Source organism: Lissotriton vulgaris, chromosome 8, assembly GCF_964263255.1.
Source record: "Lissotriton vulgaris chromosome 8, aLisVul1.2, whole genome shotgun sequence".
NCBI lineage: Eukaryota > Metazoa > Chordata > Amphibia > Caudata > Salamandridae > Lissotriton > Lissotriton vulgaris.
The window spans coordinates 1,167,471,187-1,167,494,588 of record NC_141696.1 but is presented as its reverse complement, the minus strand read 5'-3'; the positions used below and the strand labels follow the sequence as shown (position 1 = coordinate 1,167,494,588).

The 23,402-nt window shown below is 43.1% G+C and overlaps 1 protein-coding gene across 3 annotated transcripts in view; it reads left to right on the top strand.

Moving 5' to 3' along the window:
- Positions 1-17,033, top strand: part of DGKH (diacylglycerol kinase eta) — a 749,224-nt gene extending 732,191 nt beyond the window's left edge. For 2 of the 3 annotated variants that reach the window (XM_086935027.1, XM_086935026.1), the window contains exon 30: positions 14,734-14,973. In XM_086935027.1, the coding sequence (XP_086791153.1) occupies positions 14,734-14,823 (90 nt within the window). In that variant the 3' untranslated portion in view covers positions 14,824-14,973. Of the gene's footprint in view, positions 1-14,733 lie in introns of all 3 variants that reach the window. The other variant, XM_086935028.1, reaches the window with a different exon arrangement.
- The last annotated feature ends 6,369 nt before the right edge of the window (positions 17,034-23,402 follow it).

Here is a 23,402-nt window from a genome sequence, read left to right as displayed (position 1 = left end):
TATGTTAAATAAACTTCTTTACTCAATTGTTTGACTGTTCATTTCATTTCATTTAATTTTCATGAAATTTTTCAGTTTTCATTTTTCATTTTCCTTATTACTTCAGTAATTTAATGATTGTACATTGCCCGATGCATTTCGAGCTACACAGCTCTTCCTCAGGGGACTTTAAATCTGAAAACAAATACATTCCTTTACTAATGGTGTACCAGACTTATTTACGACAAGCAATTCATATTGACAGTCCAATACTCAAACATTTACTTTAAACCGATAAAATTACAAGTGAGATCACAATTCTCAAGTTCCCCAGCGTGCAAAAACCTCGAGCTGGTTTATAACCTTATGTCCCGGTGTTTGAATAAATAAATAAATAAACGCGTGTGTGTATGTCAACACTTCCATGTAACTGACCTGTACCCTTGTAAGTAGGTCTGTGTGCTGAAAAGAAGAAGAAAATGACACTCTTATAGTCTAACTAAAAAAAGGGTTCTTTGAATAAATTTTGCAAGCGTGTTTCTCCCGTAGGGGGTTCTATCCTTCTCTTACCGTGTATCTAGATGTGCGGTTTCCCGATGGTGGCCCGTCGGCGTGCGTCGCTCTCTCTACAGAATCTCTGTGGTTTTTATGCTGGTCACGTGGGACGGGCTAAGATTGCTTTTTTGAACGTCCGCGGCGTGTGACGTGCGTCGCTCTGTTGTTGGTGCACTGGTCACGTGGGGCGGGTTGTAAACACGGTGAATTAACTGTTTGTTGGAGCGTCTAACGTGCATTATGAGAAATGTGTGTGTAGTGTGACCTACACTGATCTATAAACGTTCAAGGTGAACGCGGTGATAAAGAATGGAAGATAAAAATAAATGTAACAAAGCGCGTGGGAAAGAGGTGTGGTGCGGGTTTCTAAGGTTTTACAGTATACTATGGTATATAACATGTACATACTAAGTTCTGTCACGTTCCCTAGCATCATGTATGGACTACATAATACTGTAAAACCTTAGAAACCCGCACCACACCTCTTTCCCACGCGCTTTGTTACATTTATTTTTATCTTCCATTCTTTATCACCGCGTTCACCTTGAACGTTTATAGATCAGTGTAGGTCACACTACACACACATTTCTCATAATGCACGTTAGACGCGCCAACAAACAGTTAATTCACCGTGTTTACAACCCGCCCCACGTGACCAGTGCACCAACAACAGAGCGACGCACGTCACACGCCGCGGACGTTCAAAAAAGCAATCTTAGCCCGTCCCACGTGACCGGCATAAAAACCACAGAGATTCTGTGGAGAGAGCGACGCACGCCGACGGGCCACCATCGGGAAACCGCACATCTAGATACACGGTAAGAGAAGGATAGAACCCCCTACGGGAGAAACACGCTTGCAAAATTTATTCAAAGAACCCTTTTTTTAGTTAGACTATAAGAGTGTCATTTTCTTCTTCTTTTCAGCACACAGACCTACTTACAAGGGTACAGGTCAGTTACATGGAAGTGTTGACATACACACATGCGTTTATTTATTTATTTATTCAAACACCGGGACATAAGGTTATAAACCAGCTCGAGGTTTTTGCACGCTGGGGAACTTGAGAATTGTGATCTCACTAGTAATTTTATCGGTTTAAAGTAAATGTTTGAGTATTGGACTGTCAATATGAATTGCTTGTCGTAAATAAGTCTGGTACACCATTAGTAAAGGAATGTATTTGTTTTCAGATTTAAAGTCCCCTGAGGAAGAGCTGTGTAGCTCGAAATGCATCGGGCAATGTACAATCATTAAATTACTGAAGTAATAAGGAAAATGAAAACTGAAAAATTTCATGAAAATTAAATGAAATGAAATGAACAGTCAAACAATTGAGTAAAGAAGTTTATTTAACATATTTGTTCACTTGCATATGAAAAGAAAGGAGAGTGCGGATGTGATTGTGAATCTTGTGACACAGGAAACACGCATTGACAAGTGCACGTACAAAACATGTGACTTGGATGACAGACAATTCACTAAAAGTCAGTCCGGATAAAACAGAGGTCCTTGTAATTTCCTGTAAAGGTAACCCCTTGAATGACCTTTTTTGGCCCCCAGAGCTCGGCACTGCCCCCATGCCAGTTCCTGTCGTAAAGAGCCTGGGCATTAAGATCGATGCCAACCTCTCCCTGACCAATCAAGTTACCTCTGTGGTCGGCACCTGCCTGGGCCTAATGCGACCGCTGCGGAAACTGGACCCTTTGCTCTCGCTCAGTACTCTACAGATGATTGTGACGGCCACAATTGTATCGAGATTGGACTATGTCAATGTCTTGTACATTGGCCTCCCTGAGAAACAAATCAGCAAGCTGCAGGTGACCATGAACGACGCAGCTAGGCTGATTTTTAGGCTCCCTAGAAGTGCCCTTGCCACCCCTCTGCTGCCGGTCAAGCAGAGAGCAAAGTTCAAGGGCCTCTGCATTGCCCACAAAGCCTGGTGAAGTATGCACCGGGACGCATACTTCGTTCGTCTGAGGCAGGTCTTCTGGCTCACTCTTGGGCAAAACTACATCTAAAGGTGGCAGAGCCTTCTCTGTCCAACTCTGAATTAAAAAGCCTGAGAACCTCTGTAAGGAACCCACCCTCCTCCCCTTCAGGATATTCCACAAAACCCTTCTATTTAGGAAGGTTCTGGAAACAGTTTAACACATCTGTTTGGTGATCATCCGGGATGGTAAAGGGTATCTGAGCTCTCTCTGCAAGCGCTAAGAGACCTGCAGGTGATTACGCACTATATAAACTATAGTTAACACAAGTTAGAAAGTGAGGGGGCAGCTGAGTGAGAAAAACTTGCGTAAAATGCTCAAAACAAAAAATACAATTGGAAGTTGCTAAATAGAGTACGTCCAGTCATTACTCCTCATAGACAATCTACTCACAATTGACACATTTGTAGGTTTGTCAGTTCTCTGTCAGAAAACTTACTGCACTCACCGAAAGGTGGGAAACATCAATTGCATTTGTATGGGCAGTCAGAACTTTTGCCCTAGTAGTTTCCATAGGTTTCCAGGTGAGACAAGGAACTAGTATTAACCTCATCTGTGCGATGCAGATTTACCGCCGGTGCTGGGCCCTAATGAAAATGGGTGTGGTCATGACGGAACGGTTCCGTCATGAGTACAGCTCGACCGATGCTCATGACGGAACCGTTCCGTCATGAGCATCGAAGGGGTTAATAGAAATTTAAAATGTTCCATGCCAATGCTTAACAATGGGAAGTTAAAGGTAGATCTTGTTTCTACTGCAGAAGCGCTTTACAAGATCTCCATTGAAAGTTGTATTCCCTCTTTATGCTCCGCTCCCTTTATCAACTATAAGTGTTCGTGATTTTCTGCTCTCTGCCCTCTCCCAAGACTAAATATTTGGTCTTTCATTGTGCAGATGGTTGCAAGACGCAATGGTCACAAAAGGGAGAAGTGACTATGCAGTTGACGTGAGTGAAACAGTTAAGACTTGTGGCCTTTGTTGGAAACTATTGCATTAGTCACTGAGTCACTGCAGTTAGCACTATAGAAAACTCCTAAATAACTGAAGGTACAGTTGTACATAATGTGCCTTCACACATATTTCAATTGGCGTAGCTTGTACACGGTTGCCAGGCCCCCCTGGAAAAAAATGGGGACCCTGGCAGAGCTCGGTTAGAATTTAAATCTCTCATCGTTTTTGATTATCCTTTTTTTTAAACTCTCTCTTAAAATTGTGGCAAGTTTAGAGCAGTATATTTATTCAGGCCTAAAGCAAACCGTACTTACAGAAGAGCAATTGTTTCAAGGCAGTTACTAGGTGCCTGGTCAGATAGGTTAGACAGATTCTGTCTGCAGAAAGCTTTTTCAACAGTCTGGGAAGTACTTTCTGCTTTTGTGTTCAATTATTGGAACGTCTTAAAATATTTGTTGACTGTTTTATAAGGCGCTAAGAAAAAACAGTCATATCACAGTAACTTGCAATCTATAGAAACATAATCAAAAGACTCTAAAAAATGGCTCCATACAAGTTTTCATCCAAATTTACGTTTTGAAGCTGCCACTTCGTGCATCTCTTGAGGCAGACATTCATGCGTGTGCATTCATATTTCACTGCAAAAGTTTAAAGTGCCCTTGATTTAAAGTACGAGCATTTCAATTGATGCCATGCTTCTATTTCAGCTTCCCAGATAAGTAATAAGTATTTTTTTTATATATATGATGTGTGTTACAATGACTGAGAGACTATCAGTTATTTCCATCGTTATAGAGTTTTGTGGAATTAAATAATTATGTTTCATCAGTTAAATCTTATAGGACGGCAACATAAAGTTAGATAAATACTCTATTCAAGCCATGGGTGAGGGGGCAGTCCTACATTTTGGATAAATATTGTTCCAGGCTCAGGGCAGTGTACCAGAGAAGCCAGATTTTGTGTTTTTGCTCGTATATTTGGGGAATTTCTAAACTAGTATTAGTTTCCCTATAAATGACTTGCTGCATTCCATTTATTTTTTGTTTTTCCCTATATTGTAGTGAAACGGGTATCACCAATTAGCAGCCAGCAATGCTCTACATGTATTTCAACATAGGAGTGAGATTTTAAGAAACCTAAGACATTCTTAGTTTTGTGGCCAAGCCTGCTGAACAGGCTGTCACAAAAGAATGTGAATTGTGCATTGCATTGCCGTTGTATATGCCTGTTCCAGGTGAAAGCTAGGCTCATTCCACAATATCAGTGTTAAGCCGGTCTGATTCGAGGAAAAGTAAGGTCCGTGTTTTAACTATTCTCAGCAGAGACTATTTTCATGTAGTTCAAGCCACAAATGTACACATTTAAGCAAAAATTGTATATATTCCATTATTGAGATATGTAAAGGCTCCTGTGGTTTTCTCTGTACATGTTTGCAGGTGTCTGGTCTGTGAAACTTGATGACTAAACGAATGACCTTTTTGATGCACTGTTATTGAAAAATGTGGTGTTCTAGGATCGCTTCAACTCTATTTTTTATAAAGAAATGTTATTGGAAAGGGGCGACCACTCGGTCCCCCCGCACGTATGGCAGAGTACCACGATCCCCCCGGGAAGCCATCTTGGGCGGGAGGCGTGTCTCGGCTGGTATGCCCGAAGCGGCGTAGCCGGGGCGCGCCTTTTCCCGCCCTAGAGTGGGCTGGCCTAGACACTGATGCAGCTGGCCACGCCCTCGGGGCAGGTAGGGGCGGGTTTACGCCCGCCCTGAAGACGGATAAAAGGAGAAGCAAGATCCGAAGGCATCCTCTTGTTCCGGTGCTCTGAAGCTGCACCTCCTCGCTGCACGTGAGCTCGAGACGGAACGAAGAGCCAATTTTTGAGCGTTGTAATCTCTCTTTTGTCTTACTCTGTCGGAGAAATGCCCAAGAAAGGCGGGGAGAGAATGACGACTGAACTGATGGTTTGGGTCCTCATGAAGGAGATGACCGAGCTGAAGAAGCGGGTGGCGGAGAGAGACGGGGAAGGGGGGCCGGAACGTCCGCCGGCTGGAGCAGCCCCAGGAGGGAGAGCCAAGAGGCCAAGGAGGGGACCGGCTGGGGGAGACGTCCCGGTTCCCTGTACCCCGCTCGAAGCGCCAACCCCAGTACCGGCGGAGGGGAACCCGATTCCCGTGGTGGTCACACCGGTGTCCAATGAGGATATGCCGCCCGAGCTGGCAGCACAACTTGCAGCGTGGTTGGGCGAAGGTAGTGAGGGCGCCACGGCTGCCGAGGCGCAGACGCTGATGCAGCAATTGCGCGAGAAACGGGGTGCAGCCAAAGTGTCCACACCGGTTGCAGTAGTTGACAAGCCACAAGGGACGATGGCGACCGCAGAGGCAGCGTCCGGTGCAGGTAAGCGGCCATTGCCGATTGCGAGGGATGAGTCAGCACCCTCTCGTAGAGAAAGGTTGGGTCAACATGTGCCTTTGGCAATTAAGGAGAAGATTTGGGCGGGGGAATATGTGAACATCTTCTCGTTGCTTGTTGATCATTATGAGGTGGAGCATGTTAAGGGTCAGAAGGACCTCATGCATCCGAGTGTTTGGCGCGCAAAAATGGCCGCCTTTAAAGTGAATGAAAATATTAGCAATTGGGGCAATGCATGGGGAATCTTTACGTCGATCTTGGGGGAACGTAGGCCCGAGTTGCTTGCCGAGTTGCCGACCTATCAGTCGCGAATCATGGGGTACTCGACATCATACCAGGGTAACCATTGGTTTTGCTACGATAATCTTTTTAGAAAGGCTAAAGAGCATAATAAAAGCTTAACCTGGGATTGTTACGATTCTTTGACATGGGATAAAATGACGGAGACAGGTATGTTGAAAATGCCATTGGTAGGAAGTAATGTTGGCGAATCCTCCCGCCAATATGGGGGGACGCCCTTTCGTTCAGGTACGGGTACCGACGATTACTCGAGACCTGTCGGCAATACAGGAAAAAAGGGGTTATGCTTTAATTTCAACAGAGGTAAATGTACCAGGCCACAGGGATCGTGTAAATTTAAACATGAATGTAGTGGGTGCGGGTCGCCCCATCCTGAGTCCACGTGCAGAGCCAAAACGGGTGATAACGGGGGGAGAGGAGGCGCCAAACAGGTCTAACATAGTCCGAGGGGCGCCTTTACCTACCCCGATTGATACCTTGGCGATGATTCCATGGCTCAGTGAATACCCGGATCGTACTTCTGCTGGGGTGCTGCGGAACGGGTTTTCGTATGGTTTCCGCATCCCAGTAGGGGACTTTCAGGGTGTGGAGAAGTGTAAAAATCAACTTTCGGTCCTGCAGCATACGACTGTGGTACAGGATAAGGTCCGGAAAGAGGTTAATCGGGGTCGGGTTGCTGGCCCGTTTAGTATACCCCCGGTACAGAATTTTGTTTGTTCTCCTTTAGGGGTGGTCCCCAAGAAGGACCCGGGTGAGTTCCGTCTGATCCATAATTTATCAGCTCCACGTGGTCTTTCTGTGAACGATGCAATAGATCCAGAAGTGTGTTCGGTGCGGTACGCATCCTTCGATGAGGCCGTGGCCATTTTGAATCGCCTGGGGCCCGGGGCGCTGATGGCGAAGTCAGATATCGAGTCAGCGTTCCGATTGCTCCCGGTACACCCAGACGACCAGCATCTCCTAGGTTTCATGTTTCAGGGTCATTATTACATGGATAGGTGTATGCCAATGGGGTGCTCTATATCTTGTGCCTATTTCGAGAGATTCAGTAGTTTTCTACAATGGGTCTTCACAAAGAGGACGGGTTTCCAACATGTAATACATTACCTTGATGATTTTCTGTTCCTTGGGGCAGCCGGGGATCTCGAATGTGGCCAGGCCTTGGCCGAATTTTGTGTGTTAATGAAGCAGTTTGGTGTGCCATTGGCACCAGGTAAGACGGTGGGTCCTGCGACTTGCCTCGAGTTTCTGGGGATCGAGTTAGACTCCGATGAGGGTTGTTTTCGTTTACCAGCTGACAAAGTGGGGAAGTTCAGGGCAGCCCTGCAAATGTGCATGAATGGATCTAAAGTTACGCTGCATCAATTACAGCAGTTGGTGGGACAGTTGAATTTTGCCCTGAGGGTTATACCGATGGCCCGCCCCTTTTCCCGTTCTATTGCCCAAGCTATGGTCGGCCTAAAGGAGGGTCATCATCGAACGAGACTATCGGCTGAGGTCCGCCAGGACATGCGCATTTGGTTAGCATTTCTGGCGGATTTTAATGGTCGAATCGTCTGGAACAAACCGGCCGTGTCCTCTGAAGAGCTGGGGCTATGGACAGATTCGGCAGGTAGCATAGGTTTTGGTGCCATCTTCGGCACGAAATGGTCGGCACAAAGATGGCCGGCATGGTGGCATGACAATGGACTAACAAGTAATATTGCTTTCCTGGAACTTTTCCCCATTTTGGTGGCCCTGAGAACCTGGCCCGAAGGGTTCAAAGATCACGCTGTGATATTTTGGTCTGACAATATGACCGTGGTCGAGTGCATCAATAGCCAGGCAGCACGATGTAAACTGCTTTTACGACTGCTCAAAGAAATTGTTTTACTGTGTATGCGACTGAATGTGCTATTCAGAGCAAAACATGTCCCAGGGGTGATGAATCAGGCGGCTGATGCACTGTCTCGTTTTCATATGCAGGCTTTCTCGGGTTTCCTTCCCACAGCGGACCCAGAGCCGGCACCCTTTCCCGAAGCTCTCTGGTCTCTCGGTGCCCCGAACTTAGTCACCTCGTGGGAGAGAGCCTAGCACCAAGGACAAGGAAGGCATATGAAGGGGCGTTTCGGTCCTATTTAGCCTTTTTGGGGACTCATAGAGAGGGGCTTTGGGACCACGAGGAATGGGTAGTGAATTTCCTGATGTCCTTACATAGGGCTGGGAAATCGGTGGCTACGGCCCAGAGGCATCGTGCTGCCATTTCCTTTGTTGCCAGGGCTCATGGTATCCAGGACCCGACAGCGTCTTTCGTTGTACAGAAAGCGCTGCGTGGGTGGCAACGCCTTGAGGGTCGCAGAGTAGATGAGAGGCGCCCGATAGGTTTGGATAGGTTGGCCCAGTTGTTGGCCGCACTTCCTGCCACATGTTCATCTCAGTTTGAGACGGTGTTGTTCCGAGCCGCTTTTACGCTGGCATTTCATGGAGCGATGCGGGTAAGCGAACTGGTGGCAAGGAACAAACGGGATGTGACAGGGGGTTTGTGCCAGGAACACGTTCAGATCAGAGGAGAGACAATGACTGTCTCCTTTGTCAGGTCCAAGACCGATCAAGATGGGATGGGTGACTGCGTACTCATACGCAGGATTCCCGGGTCCTCCATGTGTCCGGTAAAGTGTTTAGAAGACTACCTAGCACGAAGGGTGGCATCATGGGGGGGGACCTTGTTAAGACACGCGGACGCCACCCCACTGACGAGATTTCAGTTTCAGCGGGTGCTTGCGTTGTCAATTACCGCTGCGGGCTTGAACCCGGGCGAGTTTGGGACCCATTCCTTTCGGATAGGGGCTGCTACGGAAGCTACAGCTAGGGGTCTTAATGTTGAACAAGTGAAACGAGTGGGGCGTTGGTCCTCCAAGTGTTATAAGAGGTATGTGCGGTTGCACATGTTGTGAAGCTGTAATGATGTACTCACGCTTCTTGTCTTTGTTTGGTTTTCAGTTGCGCAAGCCTACGAGGCGGGGCGAACTATGCAGTCGACCCAACACCGGGCCAGCGGTCAGACATCACCGGCTGCGAAGAAGGAGGTGTGGGTCGTGGGCCACTCATACGTGAGGCGTGCCGCGGACGTATTCAAAGCAGGTGACATGATTCACGTAGCTGGGGAATACGGGTACAGGGTGTCCTTCTACGGAAGAGGCGGGCTCTGTATTGACCAGTTTCAAGAATTTTTCGAGGGTTTGTTAGGGCGGACAAGGTCACCGCCGTCTATAGTCATAGTGCATCTAGGGGGCAATGATTTGGTCACCACCGGTAGACGACTTCTCCTGGAGGCAATGCTTTCCACAGTAAGTTGGTTGGCGAGGAGAGTTCCGGGGTGTACAATTGCGTGGTCACATATCGTCCCACGAAGGGTGTGGCGAGGGGCTATTTCTGTTCCTGCTTTGAATCACTCTGAGAAAGCTTAATAACAAAGTGAGTAGGTTGTTCCGTTCCAGGACATTGCATTCTATTTCGCATGGCTGTATTAATGATGACAGTATGTATTTGGGGGATGGTGTGCACTTGTCTTGGGTGGGGAATGAGTTACTCATAGGAGACTTCGTAGCATGGTTAAAAACGTTAAAACATGACCTTTAGGTAGGAGCTTTGTGGGGGGTCCGGATAGCCGGTCAACTATCCGGCCTGTGGCGGTAAGGTCATGATCGGTGAGCACTAATTGGAAGATCCCTATGAGTGGGCGTCACCCAACACGGATGGGAGCGCTCGGGAGAGGTGGCCATTGGCCCCTCAACGGGGAGGCGGTCCCTTCTAAGGATGGGTCGCCGGAAGTAAAGGAAAGGCGGTCAAGGCCCCTTCCTGTGTAGGAGGGGTTACAGCCCCCTCCTGGGGAATTTCCCGGGGCCAGTGACGTCTGCGACGGCAGATGTGGTAAGTTGTGCGGGATTTGGGGGGGGTCTACGCTACCTTCTAGATACCTCACACGAGTCCTCGAACGACCTTTAAGTGGCGTCGAGTTTTATTGGTGCCCCCGTCAAGTCAAAGGGAAATTGGTAGTTGCACTTGAGGTACGCCTCAGTGCTGTCGCCCCTCACAAGTGGGGGGGGGTATTTGTGGTTAGGGATCTTGACACCGGTTACGACCTTGCCGTTGGCCCTTAAACGTTAGGATGTACAATTTCATAATTTCAAGTAAATGTTTGTAGGATGTTAGTTCGGCTAGGAGAACCTCTGTATTAGAGAATCTGTTAAGGTTAGCCAACATCGCAATGTGGTAATGAAATTGTACATAATATAAAAATGTTGATTTAATGTTTTAATTTTGTTTTAATAAATACGGCCGGGAGGGTCACTCCCTCCCTCTTCCAAAAACTTCAAGAACTGTTTCCGGTTTCCCTCCTTTGGGGATTGTGTTGAGAGGGGGTGGCGGGTATCTCAGCCATATGGAAAGGGGCGACCACTCGGTCCCCCCGCACGTATGGCAGAGTACCACGATCCCCCCGGGAAGCCATCTTGGGCGGGAGGCGTGTCTCGGCTGGTATGCCCGAAGCGGCGTAGCCGGGGCGCGCCTTTTCCCGCCCTAGAGTGGGCTGGCCTAGACACTGATGCAGCTGGCCACGCCCTCGGGGCAGGTAGGGGCGGGTTTACGCCCGCCCTGAAGACGGATAAAAGGAGAAGCAAGATCCGAAGGCATCCTCTTGTTCCGGTGCTCTGAAGCTGCACCTCCTCGCTGCACGTGAGCTCGAGACGGAACGAAGAGCCAATTTTTGACCCACCCACCAGCCCCTGAAGACAGCAAGTGGTTTTGAATAAAGTTGTTGGATAACTCTGATTTTCGTTTACAGGTTGCGGTATTATCGTGATGATTTGGAGTATGTAATAAAGAATGGTCGATTTGTGTTACGTTTCGCAAATAAAGTAATTCTGCTTTAGTGTTTATTGGTAAGCATGCCTTTAATAAAAGTGTAGTTGCTACTGTCTTTTTTAGTTTAGTAATTTAGTTAGCATTGTCGTATTTATTTTGGTCGGGCGGTAAGGTCATGATCGGTGAGCACTAATTGGAAGATCCCTATGAGTGGGCGTCACCCAACACGGATGGGAGCGCTCGGGAGAGGTGGCCATTGGCCCCTCAACGGGGAGGCGGTCCCTTCTAAGGATGGGTCGCCGGAAGTAAAGGAAAGGCGGTCAAGGCCCCTTCCTGTGTAGGAGGGGTTACAGCCCCCTCCTGGGGAATTTCCCGGGGCCAGTGACGTCTGCGACGGCAGATGTGGTAAGTTGTGCGGGATTTGGGGGGGGGGTCTACGCTACCTTCTAGATACCTCACACGAGTCCTCGAACGACCTTTAAGTGGCGTCGAGTTTTATTGGTGCCCCCGTCAAGTCAAAGGGAAATTGGTAGTTGCACTTGAGGTACGCCTCAGTGCTGTCGCCCCTCACAAGTGGGGGGGGGGGTATTTGTGGTTAGGGATCTTGACACCGGTTACGACCTTGCCGTTGGCCCTTAAACGTTAGGATGTACAATTTCATAATTTCAAGTAAATGTTTGTAGGATGTTAGTTCGGCTAGGAGAACCTCTGTATTAGAGAATCTGTTAAGGTTAGCCAACATCGCAATGTGGTAATGAAATTGTACATAATATAAAAATGTTGATTTAATGTTTTAATTTTGTTTTAATAAATACGGCCGGGAGGGTCACTCCCTCCCTCTTCCAAAAACTTCAAGAACTGTTTCCGGTTTCCCTCCTTTGGGGATTGTGTTGAGAGGGGGTGGCGGGTATCTCAGCCATATGAGTTTTCAGACAATCAATACATTAATCTAGCAGTGCGAGTGCAATTGCATTCATCCACCCCTTATTGCATTTTAGGAGAGGAAACCTCTTAAATGTAATGCATCCGGTTATACATATCTACAGCATAATTCACACTGTCCGTTATTGGGCATGTATTACTTACAGATCAATCTGTATGCTTGCGTATTTTAAGCTTTAAAAATACAGCTACCCAAACTGATCCCAACTGTACCTCCCACCCAGGCGTGTCACATTGGTCACCCATCTACCTAGCCTATTGAAGGGCAATTCTCTCCCACTTTGAGAGTCTCTAGAGTCTAAAGCAAACTCAATGATAGTCTTCCCACCCAACAGGGAGTTTGTCTTTCAGGAATTCATTGCTTCCATTAGGTCCGGTACAGGAGAATCAATCAGTCTTATCGTGGACCTCTCCCTCCTGATCTCTCTCTCCCATGCTATTGGGGTTCTTTAACAAGTCCAGCAACGCTGTCCATGCTCTAGCTGTCTACAGCGACTTCTCACTTCCGTCTAGCTATTTGTAATCGGACAGAACTTTCGCACTCAGCTCATTTAATGAACTCTGTTTTCCACCCAAGTCAACTAGGGCCAGCCCTCGATTTCCATTAGCTAGTAATGTCTCTTCTAGCCAAGGTTAGCCCAAGGTCCTGGAATTTACTTGTTATTTTGTACTTAGCAGTATGGGGGAACCATTGTAGCAGGCAGTAATCAGGAGTATTTACTATCTCTTTCTCAGTTACTTCCGCCATTATCGTAGTCACCTCCACCCAAAAGTCCTCTATGTTCGGAGAGCTCCAAAACATATGTAAAAAGTCAGCCCCTATTTTATAGCATCGCAGGCATACTGCTGTCTGCATAATGAAATATTTATTGATCTTATCTGGCGTGAGGTAGGCCCTGTGCAGGACGTAGAAATGTGTCAAATGAAACTTCACATTCCTGGTGCCTTTCCATGCTCTTTCCATCAGTGCCCCCATTCCTAGTCCGCTATAGGTTTGTCCAGATCTACTTTCCATATGTGAGTCTCCTATACAGACCGTTGACCACCTTAAAGATGCCCGCCGAAGATACCATATATTGGCATCCCACCGAGGTCTCCGGTTCAGTGAGTCCCCCCCCTCCAATGTTTCCTCATGGCTGCTGTAAGGGCGGTATGCAACAGAAAGTCTCCACCTGGTTTATCGTAACGTTCCCTGAGATCAGTGAAAGGGATTAGGGTGCCCCCCCTCATATAGGTCTCCCAGTGTAGATATTCCTAGGTCTGCCCAAGCTCCTAATCTGTGCCAGTCGCCTCATGGGGGAGTGCTTCACACATAATCAACGGAATTTCCGGTGCGTAGGGATGTCTAATCTTAGCTCGCCTCAGACTCCTATTCCAGCATTTATGTACATAGCTTCAACTCCATGACTGTTGTTAGTGTTGCTAGTTGTTTAGGCTAAAGTTAGAAATTGGTGTTGTCAATGTATGCAATTTAGAAACGTTGAGGTGGCCATTGTTCTTTAGGATGGGGTGGATGGACAGAACATGTGATCCATACAGGATTTCACATTGGACTTCATTGGAAATTCTACATACAGGGTCTTAGCATTAGCTATTATGATACATTGTAGAGGAAAGATGCAAAATAGGGAAAAAAGAAAGCTTGAAGACAGAAGGACTTGTGTTGCTACATTAATAGCCAAGATAACATTTAGTAGCACTAGCTGATTCATGCCATCTGTTGTTTCAAAGGCATTATCATACATTTTATAAGACATGTTTCAGTACTGAGCCTAGGACAGCTACTACACTGTGGAGGTTCAAAGAGGTTGTGGTGTTCAAGGTGAGGTTGTAGTTAGATGTTCTTGGAAAGTTAGTGATGACTATAAATGGTATGCAGTTTTTTTTATTTTGGGTGCGGTGTTAGTTCTAGGGCTTGGGATTTTGGCTAATATGATGTGACCTATTTAAGCCTTATTGCACATGCACCTAAAAGTCAATTTCCTTGGTGATGGTTTCAAGAGTCCTTAACAGAGCAAATGGGGATTTTTGTTTTACCTGGATCACACTGCTCCCTATTTTTTGCTTGGCGGGGAAGTAGGAAAGTTTGTCTTCTTTCCCATGTTGTCCTGGATTTTGTGCTTCTTTTTTATGAAGAAGGCTGATGTAAATATTATCTGCTTCTACTCAGTTGATCTTGTTGACCTTCTACTGTTTAACATTACATATGGCTTCTGACTTTTCAGGCTGATTCAGTCTTCTGAAATTTGATTTGAAATTTGATTTGAAATATTTACTGTACTGCTTTCACTGTCCATGTTGTTCTCACTTTGTGGGATGGTGACATTGAGAAACTGAGATGTCTTCTGAAGATGCACAGATATGAGTAGCTTAAGCTCTTATATTCATCTTCAAAAAACTGTCAACTTGTTCCATAATCTCTGCATGCCGTATTGTAGCAATTACCAAGATTACCACAACCCTTTCTCAACAAATATACCTATTGTAAGCACAAGATAGTGTATATCTTTATTAATTTAATTGCTTTCATTTCATCACAATGCTATTTAGTTGCTTGGGCACATGTGGAGGTCAGTAAGTTGGCATTATTGTGAAGATAGACTTTTGTTAAAATAGAATGTGGACAAATGTGTTATTTCTCAAGAAGTAATGTTGTAGTATTAAATATACTGGTTTGCAGTATATTTAACTAGGCAATACATGTGTTGAGGATGAGCTGATCTAGTTCCCCTCTTCTTAAAGTATGATATTTTCTTCTTTCTTGCAGGACTTGGGGATCACGAAGGTGGGCCATATGAAGCGAATTCTTCAGGGAATTAAGGACCTTGGCAAAAACGTGCCCTTGTCTGAGATGTAATCACACTGGTACTATCCCTGGAAGGAGGAAGACTGTGCCAGTTATGCAAAGCTGTTAGTGGCATTGTGCTGCTCTTGTAGTTTATGGCATGAAGGAGGACATGCTGAAGTGCAGATTTCCGGATCAGTCATCTGCACTGCCACGGGCTGGAAGGCATGGATCTAGATTTTCGAAAGGTTTTGTGCCAAAAAGAGTCTACTCTGTAAAGCCATTTCAATCCTGTGCAACTTTGACTAGTTCAGATGTGCACTGTTTGATAGAAAACTAGGTTTTTTGTCAAGTGAACGGTATTGCTTTGAGATAGGCTACAGTAGCTAGTAAATATGGATTTCCTAGAAGCAAGGCACCTGTACAGGTATGGCTTCATTGCAACCACATATCATTGTACCAGAAGCCCTGAGTTCCATAGAGGCTGGAGATCAACCAGAATAGATGAAGAGTGGTCAGTCATATGGTTTTACATGTGAGATTGGCAGTGCTTCAGGAACTGACCTTACATGGCCAAGGAGTATGGCATAATTCAACAAAACCCTTTGTATACCCTAAGAATGCAAACAGTGATGCATGGTGTGCCTGCCATATTTGTTGTTCTGTTGCATGACACATCTGATACTTAAAAAGAAAAAACACACTTGAACAACTTTTATATCAGTTTTAATAAGATTTTAATTTATTACTACTGACTTGTCTTTTTATTGTTTTGGGGCACTTTTTTATTCTGTTGTATTGTACTTAGCATGAACTCGTCGTGTGGCAAAGGACTCGTGAGTGTGAACATGTAGCATCTGTGCCATAATGAAAAAAGGATGTGCTTTATGTAACCAAGAAATATTTATTATAGATAGTCATTATCGTCCAGTAGTTCATGTAGTAAGTGTACACTTTAGGCAGCGTCTCTCAAATGCTCTTTGGAAAGAAGGTTACCTCACAAAATTATTTCTTGGTAGCTGAATATTTGAAGTTAGAAGAGAAACAATTTTCTCCTTGTGCGAAGAAGTGCATTTTAATGTATACGATCACTACCCTAAGTAGATTCGCAAAGTCAAACATCTTTGTAATCTAAATGACCCTGAAATATTTTGATGCACTCCTGCTTTAAGTATCCTTCAAGGTATGTTGTTTCCCTCCTCACCCACACCCCAGACCTCACCTAACTATTGTCAATATACCATTTTTCATATCTCAAGTACCACATTTCTGTGAGGTTTCAGTTCAAAATACAATATTAGGTTCCATAGATTTCCTTTTCATGTATGGTGTAATTTTGTGTAAGTTTTGATTTTGTGGGGTAACTTGCTTCCACATTTTCACGGTAAAGCTCAAACTCATGCAGTTGATCTGCATATTTGTTATTAGAAGTTGGAGCTTCTGAGCACTGTATCATTGGCAGAATGTTCAGGTAGATGTTGCACAGCTCTGCCCATACCCATATATTATTTGTGCATATTTATGATTTAAAAGACCTATACAAAAGAAGAGGCGGTATGAGTGGAAATCATAACCTGGGTTGGATGGTGGTGATGTCTGGGACCAAATTATGGCCTTACTTATTCATATCGACATACAGGTAATTTCGGCAGAAACTTTGTTTTGTCCTGTCATATAAACCATGTATTGCAATTTTCTAGATATAACTAATACCAAATGAAACAAACATGTAAAACCTGTTTCTTCTCTGAGCCAAAGCTCTGTTGTTTTAAGCATATTTTATAGACAGTGCAGGCGCGTTCACAAAGCAAGGACCACAAAGCTTGCAATTTTCTTCCCTCTTACATACAGAATTTGCAAATGTGAGATCATTGCCCTGTGATGTGGAAACCATTCATGAAACGATTTCTCCACAAGATGACTTGACTCAAATTCAGCCATTGTTCACATTGGCTTTTCATGCATAATTCTGCACATTTTTAAAAACCATGGTGGTAAAATATGGCTATTGTCTTCAGGCATAGCATCATACTTCTGTCATGTGCAACTCAAATATTTTAGTTACATGTTACTTTGTTCTAGATATTTCCCCTGTAACCAATATCCGACCACCCCCTGCGCGATCTTGTTTTATATTCTTTGAGGCAACAAGCCTTTGTTGAAAGACTTAGGTGAAGAAAAGTAAATACTTGAACTCTTTGAACGGCATCTTTGTAATTGCAATATTATCATCTTAGACCCTAAAACAGATTATTCTGTATCCAAATCAGCTCTCCCAGCCCCACCAAAAATGTTGGTCTTGGTGGAGTCTTTTCTGTGTGACAGTCCTCTTTTTTCCAGAGATGCATTTCTACCATTTGTCCACAATAATGCACTTTCCGCAAAGGTATTTCTCGAGGTGTTCTCTACAGCCCACACCATTCATTTTATGAGCTATTAGCAAGTGATAACTGCAGAGTTACATGCAATAAATGACTTAGCTCGCTTCTTGATTCAAGGGCCCTCTGTTTGCAGATAATCATAAGTGTATAACAAGGCACTGGCCAACAGGAAGGCCGCCATGTTGCACTGCCAAAATATCCACCAGAATGAGTAGAAGAGAGAAGTACAATTCATGGGCACACTATACGTAATGTTGAAAACTAAGTGTGAGACTGGAAAGCGAAGAGTATAGACCTGAGGCCAGATTCTCAAGGTATTTAAACTTCTGACGTTTTACAAGGGATGACCACATCTTAAATTACGAGTGCTTACAGAGACGTGGATATTTGGAGTTTTAGAAAGGGGACACATGCATCCTCAGTCTCTCTATGTAGTGACACACGTTTAGAAAGTAGTTTAACACACTCCTAACGGTCGGAGATTTATTCCTGTAAACATTAGGAGGTAATTGATTTTATGGTGAGAACAGTGAGGGAACACCCCCTAAACTGATTTTAGCATTGGTACTGGTGTTGGTTTAGGGGAAGGCATTCCCGCACATACAATGTGTTCCCCTATCGAGGATAAAAATGTTAGCAAACGCACATACACTGCACATTGACATATCTTTCTTTAGAAATGTACAATGAGCAAATATTTGTGTGTGTGACTATTTTGGGAATCTTGAAGTTTCATTTTGTTCATGGAGTACTCCTAGGATTCTTGTTGGATTTCCCAAAAGTTGGAAATATATTTAAAGTGCGAGTAAAAAAGTGGAACACTACATGGTGCCAATTAGCAGAACTGCTTTCATCTCGCAGTCAGGTGGGACAATATAAGGCATGCAAATGAATGTGGCTTGTACAACTGGGAAAAAAAACATTATCAGTCATTGACGTTCTTACAAGTAGAATGCTGATAGCATATTCCATTGTTGATATTTTAATGACAGCAAGCTCATAAGTTAGCTGAGATTCATATACAATCCTGTAACTTACCACCCTAAAGTTACAGTTCAAGTAGGGTTTGAGATATAAGACCTTTATGTTATATGTGTGTTACATGGTCTGTTATGTCTTGAGTTGTGCATCCCTTATTAGTGTTACTTTGTGTGAGGCTAATCTTGTTGTTTGTTTCTCTGCTCCTTAAATCATAGTAGGAATTGTGTTTACATATGCCTGTAGCAATAGTCTTCAGTGACAGTTTATAGTACTGATTATGTACCAAAGAATTCTCCTGCAACATTTCCATAGTCTCCATATCACTATCATTTTTATCTTAAAGTTGTAACTGTTCCCTAGCGAACATATTAGATCATGCTCTTTGCCACTAAGAGCACCACCAGCTGAGAGTAATCATAACACCTCTACATGTGTTTTAAAATATCTTTACATTGTGCTTTTCATTTTTTCTTAGAAGTACACCTAAGCCAACATTTTGTTTTTATTTGATCAAGCTTTTATTTGCACATTACACTAGTCATGTGCCTCAAATCTGTAAGTTGGCTGTCTGGCCGAATTGCACCCATCTGAATGTAGTGTTTACTTCCCTATATTGGACGATCAAAACAAAGTGCTTTTTGGACAAGAAACTGACATATCCTATCTGACAATTAAAATAGGGAATTCTAGAGGAGGCCAAAGGAAATTCACAGGATCCACATAAATTCAATCAATTGCAGATTTCAACCAATGGGAAGCCTACATATTTATGGTCTATGTAATGCAAGAAATTATAAAACGTTTAACCAGTATGGTGGATCTATATTGGCTATCTTGGTATATATGTATATGTGTGTGTTTGTGTATATATATATATATATATATATATATATATATATATATATATATATATATATATATATATATATATATATATATATATATATATATATATTTTCTGTTTCCTGTAATTCACAGTACTGAATTAATTTACAGGATATTTAACTTCCCTAAACAAAAGTTAAACACAGGATGGTATAGTTCAGTCAGTGATAGTAAAAAAAGAAACGTTCATAATGACTGTGCAGCTCTCAGGAAATTAAGGAGCGCACCTGACAAGCTGTCCCTTGTAGCCCCATTCTTGATAGAAGCAACTATGAAGGAATCCTCAGCAGTGTGTGCAAATAAGCATTGTAAATGCAAAGCACTGTCAGCAAAAGTTACACTGTTCCAAATTGCACTCTGTATTTCTTCCTTTATATGTCTTGTTAAAGCTACTCTGTGGCGTCAATGTACTACAAAAGAGAAGCACATTTTACAACACTCTTTCATTTCATTTCAATGACTTTATTCGAATGCATGTTGTATCCATAAAGTTACAATTTAAATCATACAATCCATTACGTTAAAAGGTGATCATAAAAACAAACAAAAGCATGACATGTAATAATTGGATTGAGCCCCCGTTTTTACTTTACTTACAATGCGCTTTGCATTTTTAAACTTGATTTACGGTAATATACATTGTTGCATAAATCAGATTTTGCACATTAGCACAATATCCTCAACAAAAACACATTTCTTGAAACATTGATAGACATGTTTGCAGTCTCGCGCAAACAATGAATACTGAACGCATTTCATTGAAATGCTCTAAATCTATCTAGTTAGTACTAAAATAAATCATATATTACAAAAAATCAATGGCAAAGTACAGTTGTAAATTGGCCAATATTGATATCTCCTGGTTAAGGTAGAGTTCATAATCCACTCTGCCTATGGCCTCGAGGTTTGTACATGTCACCAGATCCACACAATAGCAACAGAGGTTCATATTACAGTTTCCTATTATGTATTCTTTCTATCAATCATATTCATACATAAAGACACATAACCTTAACCCCGAGATTTGCACTATTGGACCACAGTATGCAACTATTTATTATTGGCCATATGCATCAACACATTTTCCCATAGACACAGAATGGGCAAAACCCTTTGATGCATCTGGCCCTATGTTATCAAGGAAAGGGTTATGTCATTCTGATAAAATGCAAAAAATACTTCTCAAAAATAACATAATTCCTATGAATTACGCCATACAATTACATTTGTGGCAGCACTGCTGTTTCAGCAATAGCCAAGCATGTAATTAATTATCAGTACATGTTTAATAGCATGATGCAAACTCCATTCCTGGATGTCCCGTCTTTTGTTAAAGATTGTTTTCCATCAGCGCTTTGAAAATTGAAACCAATGATATTGATTGATTGTTAAAAAAATATTCTATTCACGTCAAATGTTTTGGGTGACATTTGCTTACTATTTGTTCATCTTGAGTGGAAGATTAAGTGACAGGTGTTTACAGTGTTGGGATAGTTGTTTTTTTTTTTTACCCCTTCTGTGCACAGTCAGCCCTTCCAGACCAACCTCTGCATTCAAGATAAATTCTGCATACATAGTTTAAATGTTTAAAAGATGCCCGTGTGTCTCGAGTCAGAAACCAGTAGTTTTTTTACTTGACTATAGGCAATTGCTTTTCAGGGAAGGTAGCAAAACAAGTGCTATTTTTCTCAGTGACTATCGTTACTTACTATGCCGCCTCAGACTCAGTAGTCTGCAGAGATTGGAAATTGGTGTAGCACAGAATAAAGGTGCAATGTGGTTTATTTGTAAGAAGGGTTAACATGTTTGTAGAAGCCAATTGAGGGACTATACATCCCAGATTGGCACCAAAGTATGCGCTTAGGTATCCTGTTGGGTGGGCGCTAGAGAAAGTGTAAGACTGGGACTAAAATGTTTCTGAAATGGCATTAAATTTGTGAGAGTGAAGCACTTAAAAATAAACACACCGTAACGTAGTCAGTGAACTTTTCTGTGGGGCTCATATTCTTCAGGCCAATTCTAGAAAATTCTCTTTCTTTGTTACATTTAAGTGTGACAAGCCTGAAGGGTTGGGCACACTATTCCCACATTCCTTGGAAAATGTTAGCCTCAGACATCCAGAATAATTGTATTCAAGAATGACACTTGTTCATGTTTTAGGTCTCGCCTACAGACAACTTTAACTGTCTGTTTTGAAGGCTTGTTGTCTATAGTTCAATAATATATAGAGCTTGCTTTGAAGCTGGCCCAATCATTGTGATTGGAAATCTTTATTGTCTGTCATCATTTGAATGCTTCTGATATGTTGAATTTCCCCTATGGTGGTTTTTGTCTAGCCCATGGAGCATATCTTCTTTCCCATATTTAGAAAGGATGAGTTGTAACCTTCCACCACTGACAATACACAGCTCTTTGCTCATTTCTTTTATTTTAAAGTTCTGGCTTTCCTGACACATGCACAATGCTGATAACTTTGATCAAGGTAAATGTATAAAATGTAACCTGCAAGTGCAAAACCTCTCCTTCGACATTCCAGTTTTGAGTCTATGTTGCAGCCCCTATTTAAGTTAGGAAAATCTTTTGCTGTGCCAGACAATGGCCCACTTTTTAAATTTGACTAGAAACAGAAAACAAACTTACGGACCAAAAACGCATGTCAATTTTGAGACATGAAATTTGAGACCCACACTAAATGCATATTCTGAATGCATCATAGAGACATGACAGGGTAAGTGTCTTGCACATGGTTCTCTAATGTTGGATTGCACTATTAACGTTTACCCCTGTCTGTTCAGAGTTGCTTCTGTACCGTTAAGTATTAAGATCACACGCATGCACATATTCAAAAGGTTTTTGTTCAACAGTTTTGGTGATTACCAATGTGGACAATTTTAACATGTACAGCCTAGTCCCGGGATAAATGTTTAAAGAGAATAAGTCTTGGTTTGTGTTTTTTGTGCAAAATTAAAGGTGCACGTGTAGAAAGGAAGAATGGTAAGCTGAGGAAAAAATTCAAAACAGTGGTTTTCTGCCCTCACCGATGGTATAAGATCTATCTTGCCAGAACCGGTCATGCTGCAATTTACCTTTATACAACAGACTCCTTTTGCAGATTTCTTTTTTAAACTGACAATATTTTAATATGTTTTATAAAATAATGATTCCTCCCTGCTTTAATACTAGGGGAAATATGGTAGCATAGCTCTAGTTCTGGGCCATGCTTTGGCCCAGGAGCTTAATTTGGTGAGTCTTAAGGGATGGCGATAGTGGGTAGATTTTTAGCTTCAATTGACCTACTGAACTGTTGATGAGAAATGCAGGTTTAAATCAACAATGCTGTTTTTTATGGTGGGTGGAGGTCTTTGCCTATTGTATGGATCTGCACATTTATCTATGTTGGGGTGTATTGCAGAACTAGATATTTTATATGAGATGTTTTCTAATTCTTTTCTACTGCTGATGCATATTAAAGTAAAAAAAAAGCTATGTCAATGGTTTGCTCATAAAGTAGAGTGCACATGTACTTGAAGAACTCCTTTCTGCCATACAGAAGCCCTTGTTTCTCCAATTCTTCGGCCATTTATTGGGCCTCTTCCCGCAAGTCCCAGCCTATCTCCATCATTGAAAAATACATGGTTGGCTTAGTGAATCCACTATTGAAGACATTTCTGTTGTTACCAGTTATCAACAATGCCTTTCTCTCATGTTCATGGCCACTAATCACGACAACTTGGAGGTGCTGTATTTTCTCACAGACCGCATATGTAAATGTCTCTCTTGGGTATGGTTAATATTAAGCAGAAGATAGTTGGTATGCTTTCCTATTTACAAATGTACTATCACTCCTAGCCGTACATAATTCATTTTGTGCAAGTGCACAGCATGCTGGAAATGATTTAAACAGATAACACTACAGAGTGTCATTTCGTTCCAAATGTAACATTTCTGTCTCCGGGTGTACAAATAAAGTAATTCTTTCACCTGCATTTAATTAAAATCTAGAATTGCGTTTGTGGGTGGTACTGGTGCCTGCTGCTTTGAGCAGTAGAACTCTGGCACTCAAAGTCTAATCTTAGTGTTTTAGAGGCACCTCATATCTTTAAAAACAGTTCTTAAAAAGGCCAAGGACATAAACATTGAGTAGAGCCCTAACCATGACCAATCACTGAATTCGGAGTCCCATTATTGACCCATTGAGACTTCTCCAACGTAACGTTTCTACACCTTCTGTTATACACATTCATTCTGTCTGGCAGGTTCCCAGCAGTCTGTGTGGTTTTAGTTGGTGCCTGCTTCTGCATCTTCCAGTTGAGCTACACTGTAGCTTTTGTGGGTTATTGTGGCAATGATCTATTGCTCACACAGCTGTCCTGCTCTGAGGTAATCTGTCCTTGCTTTAACAGT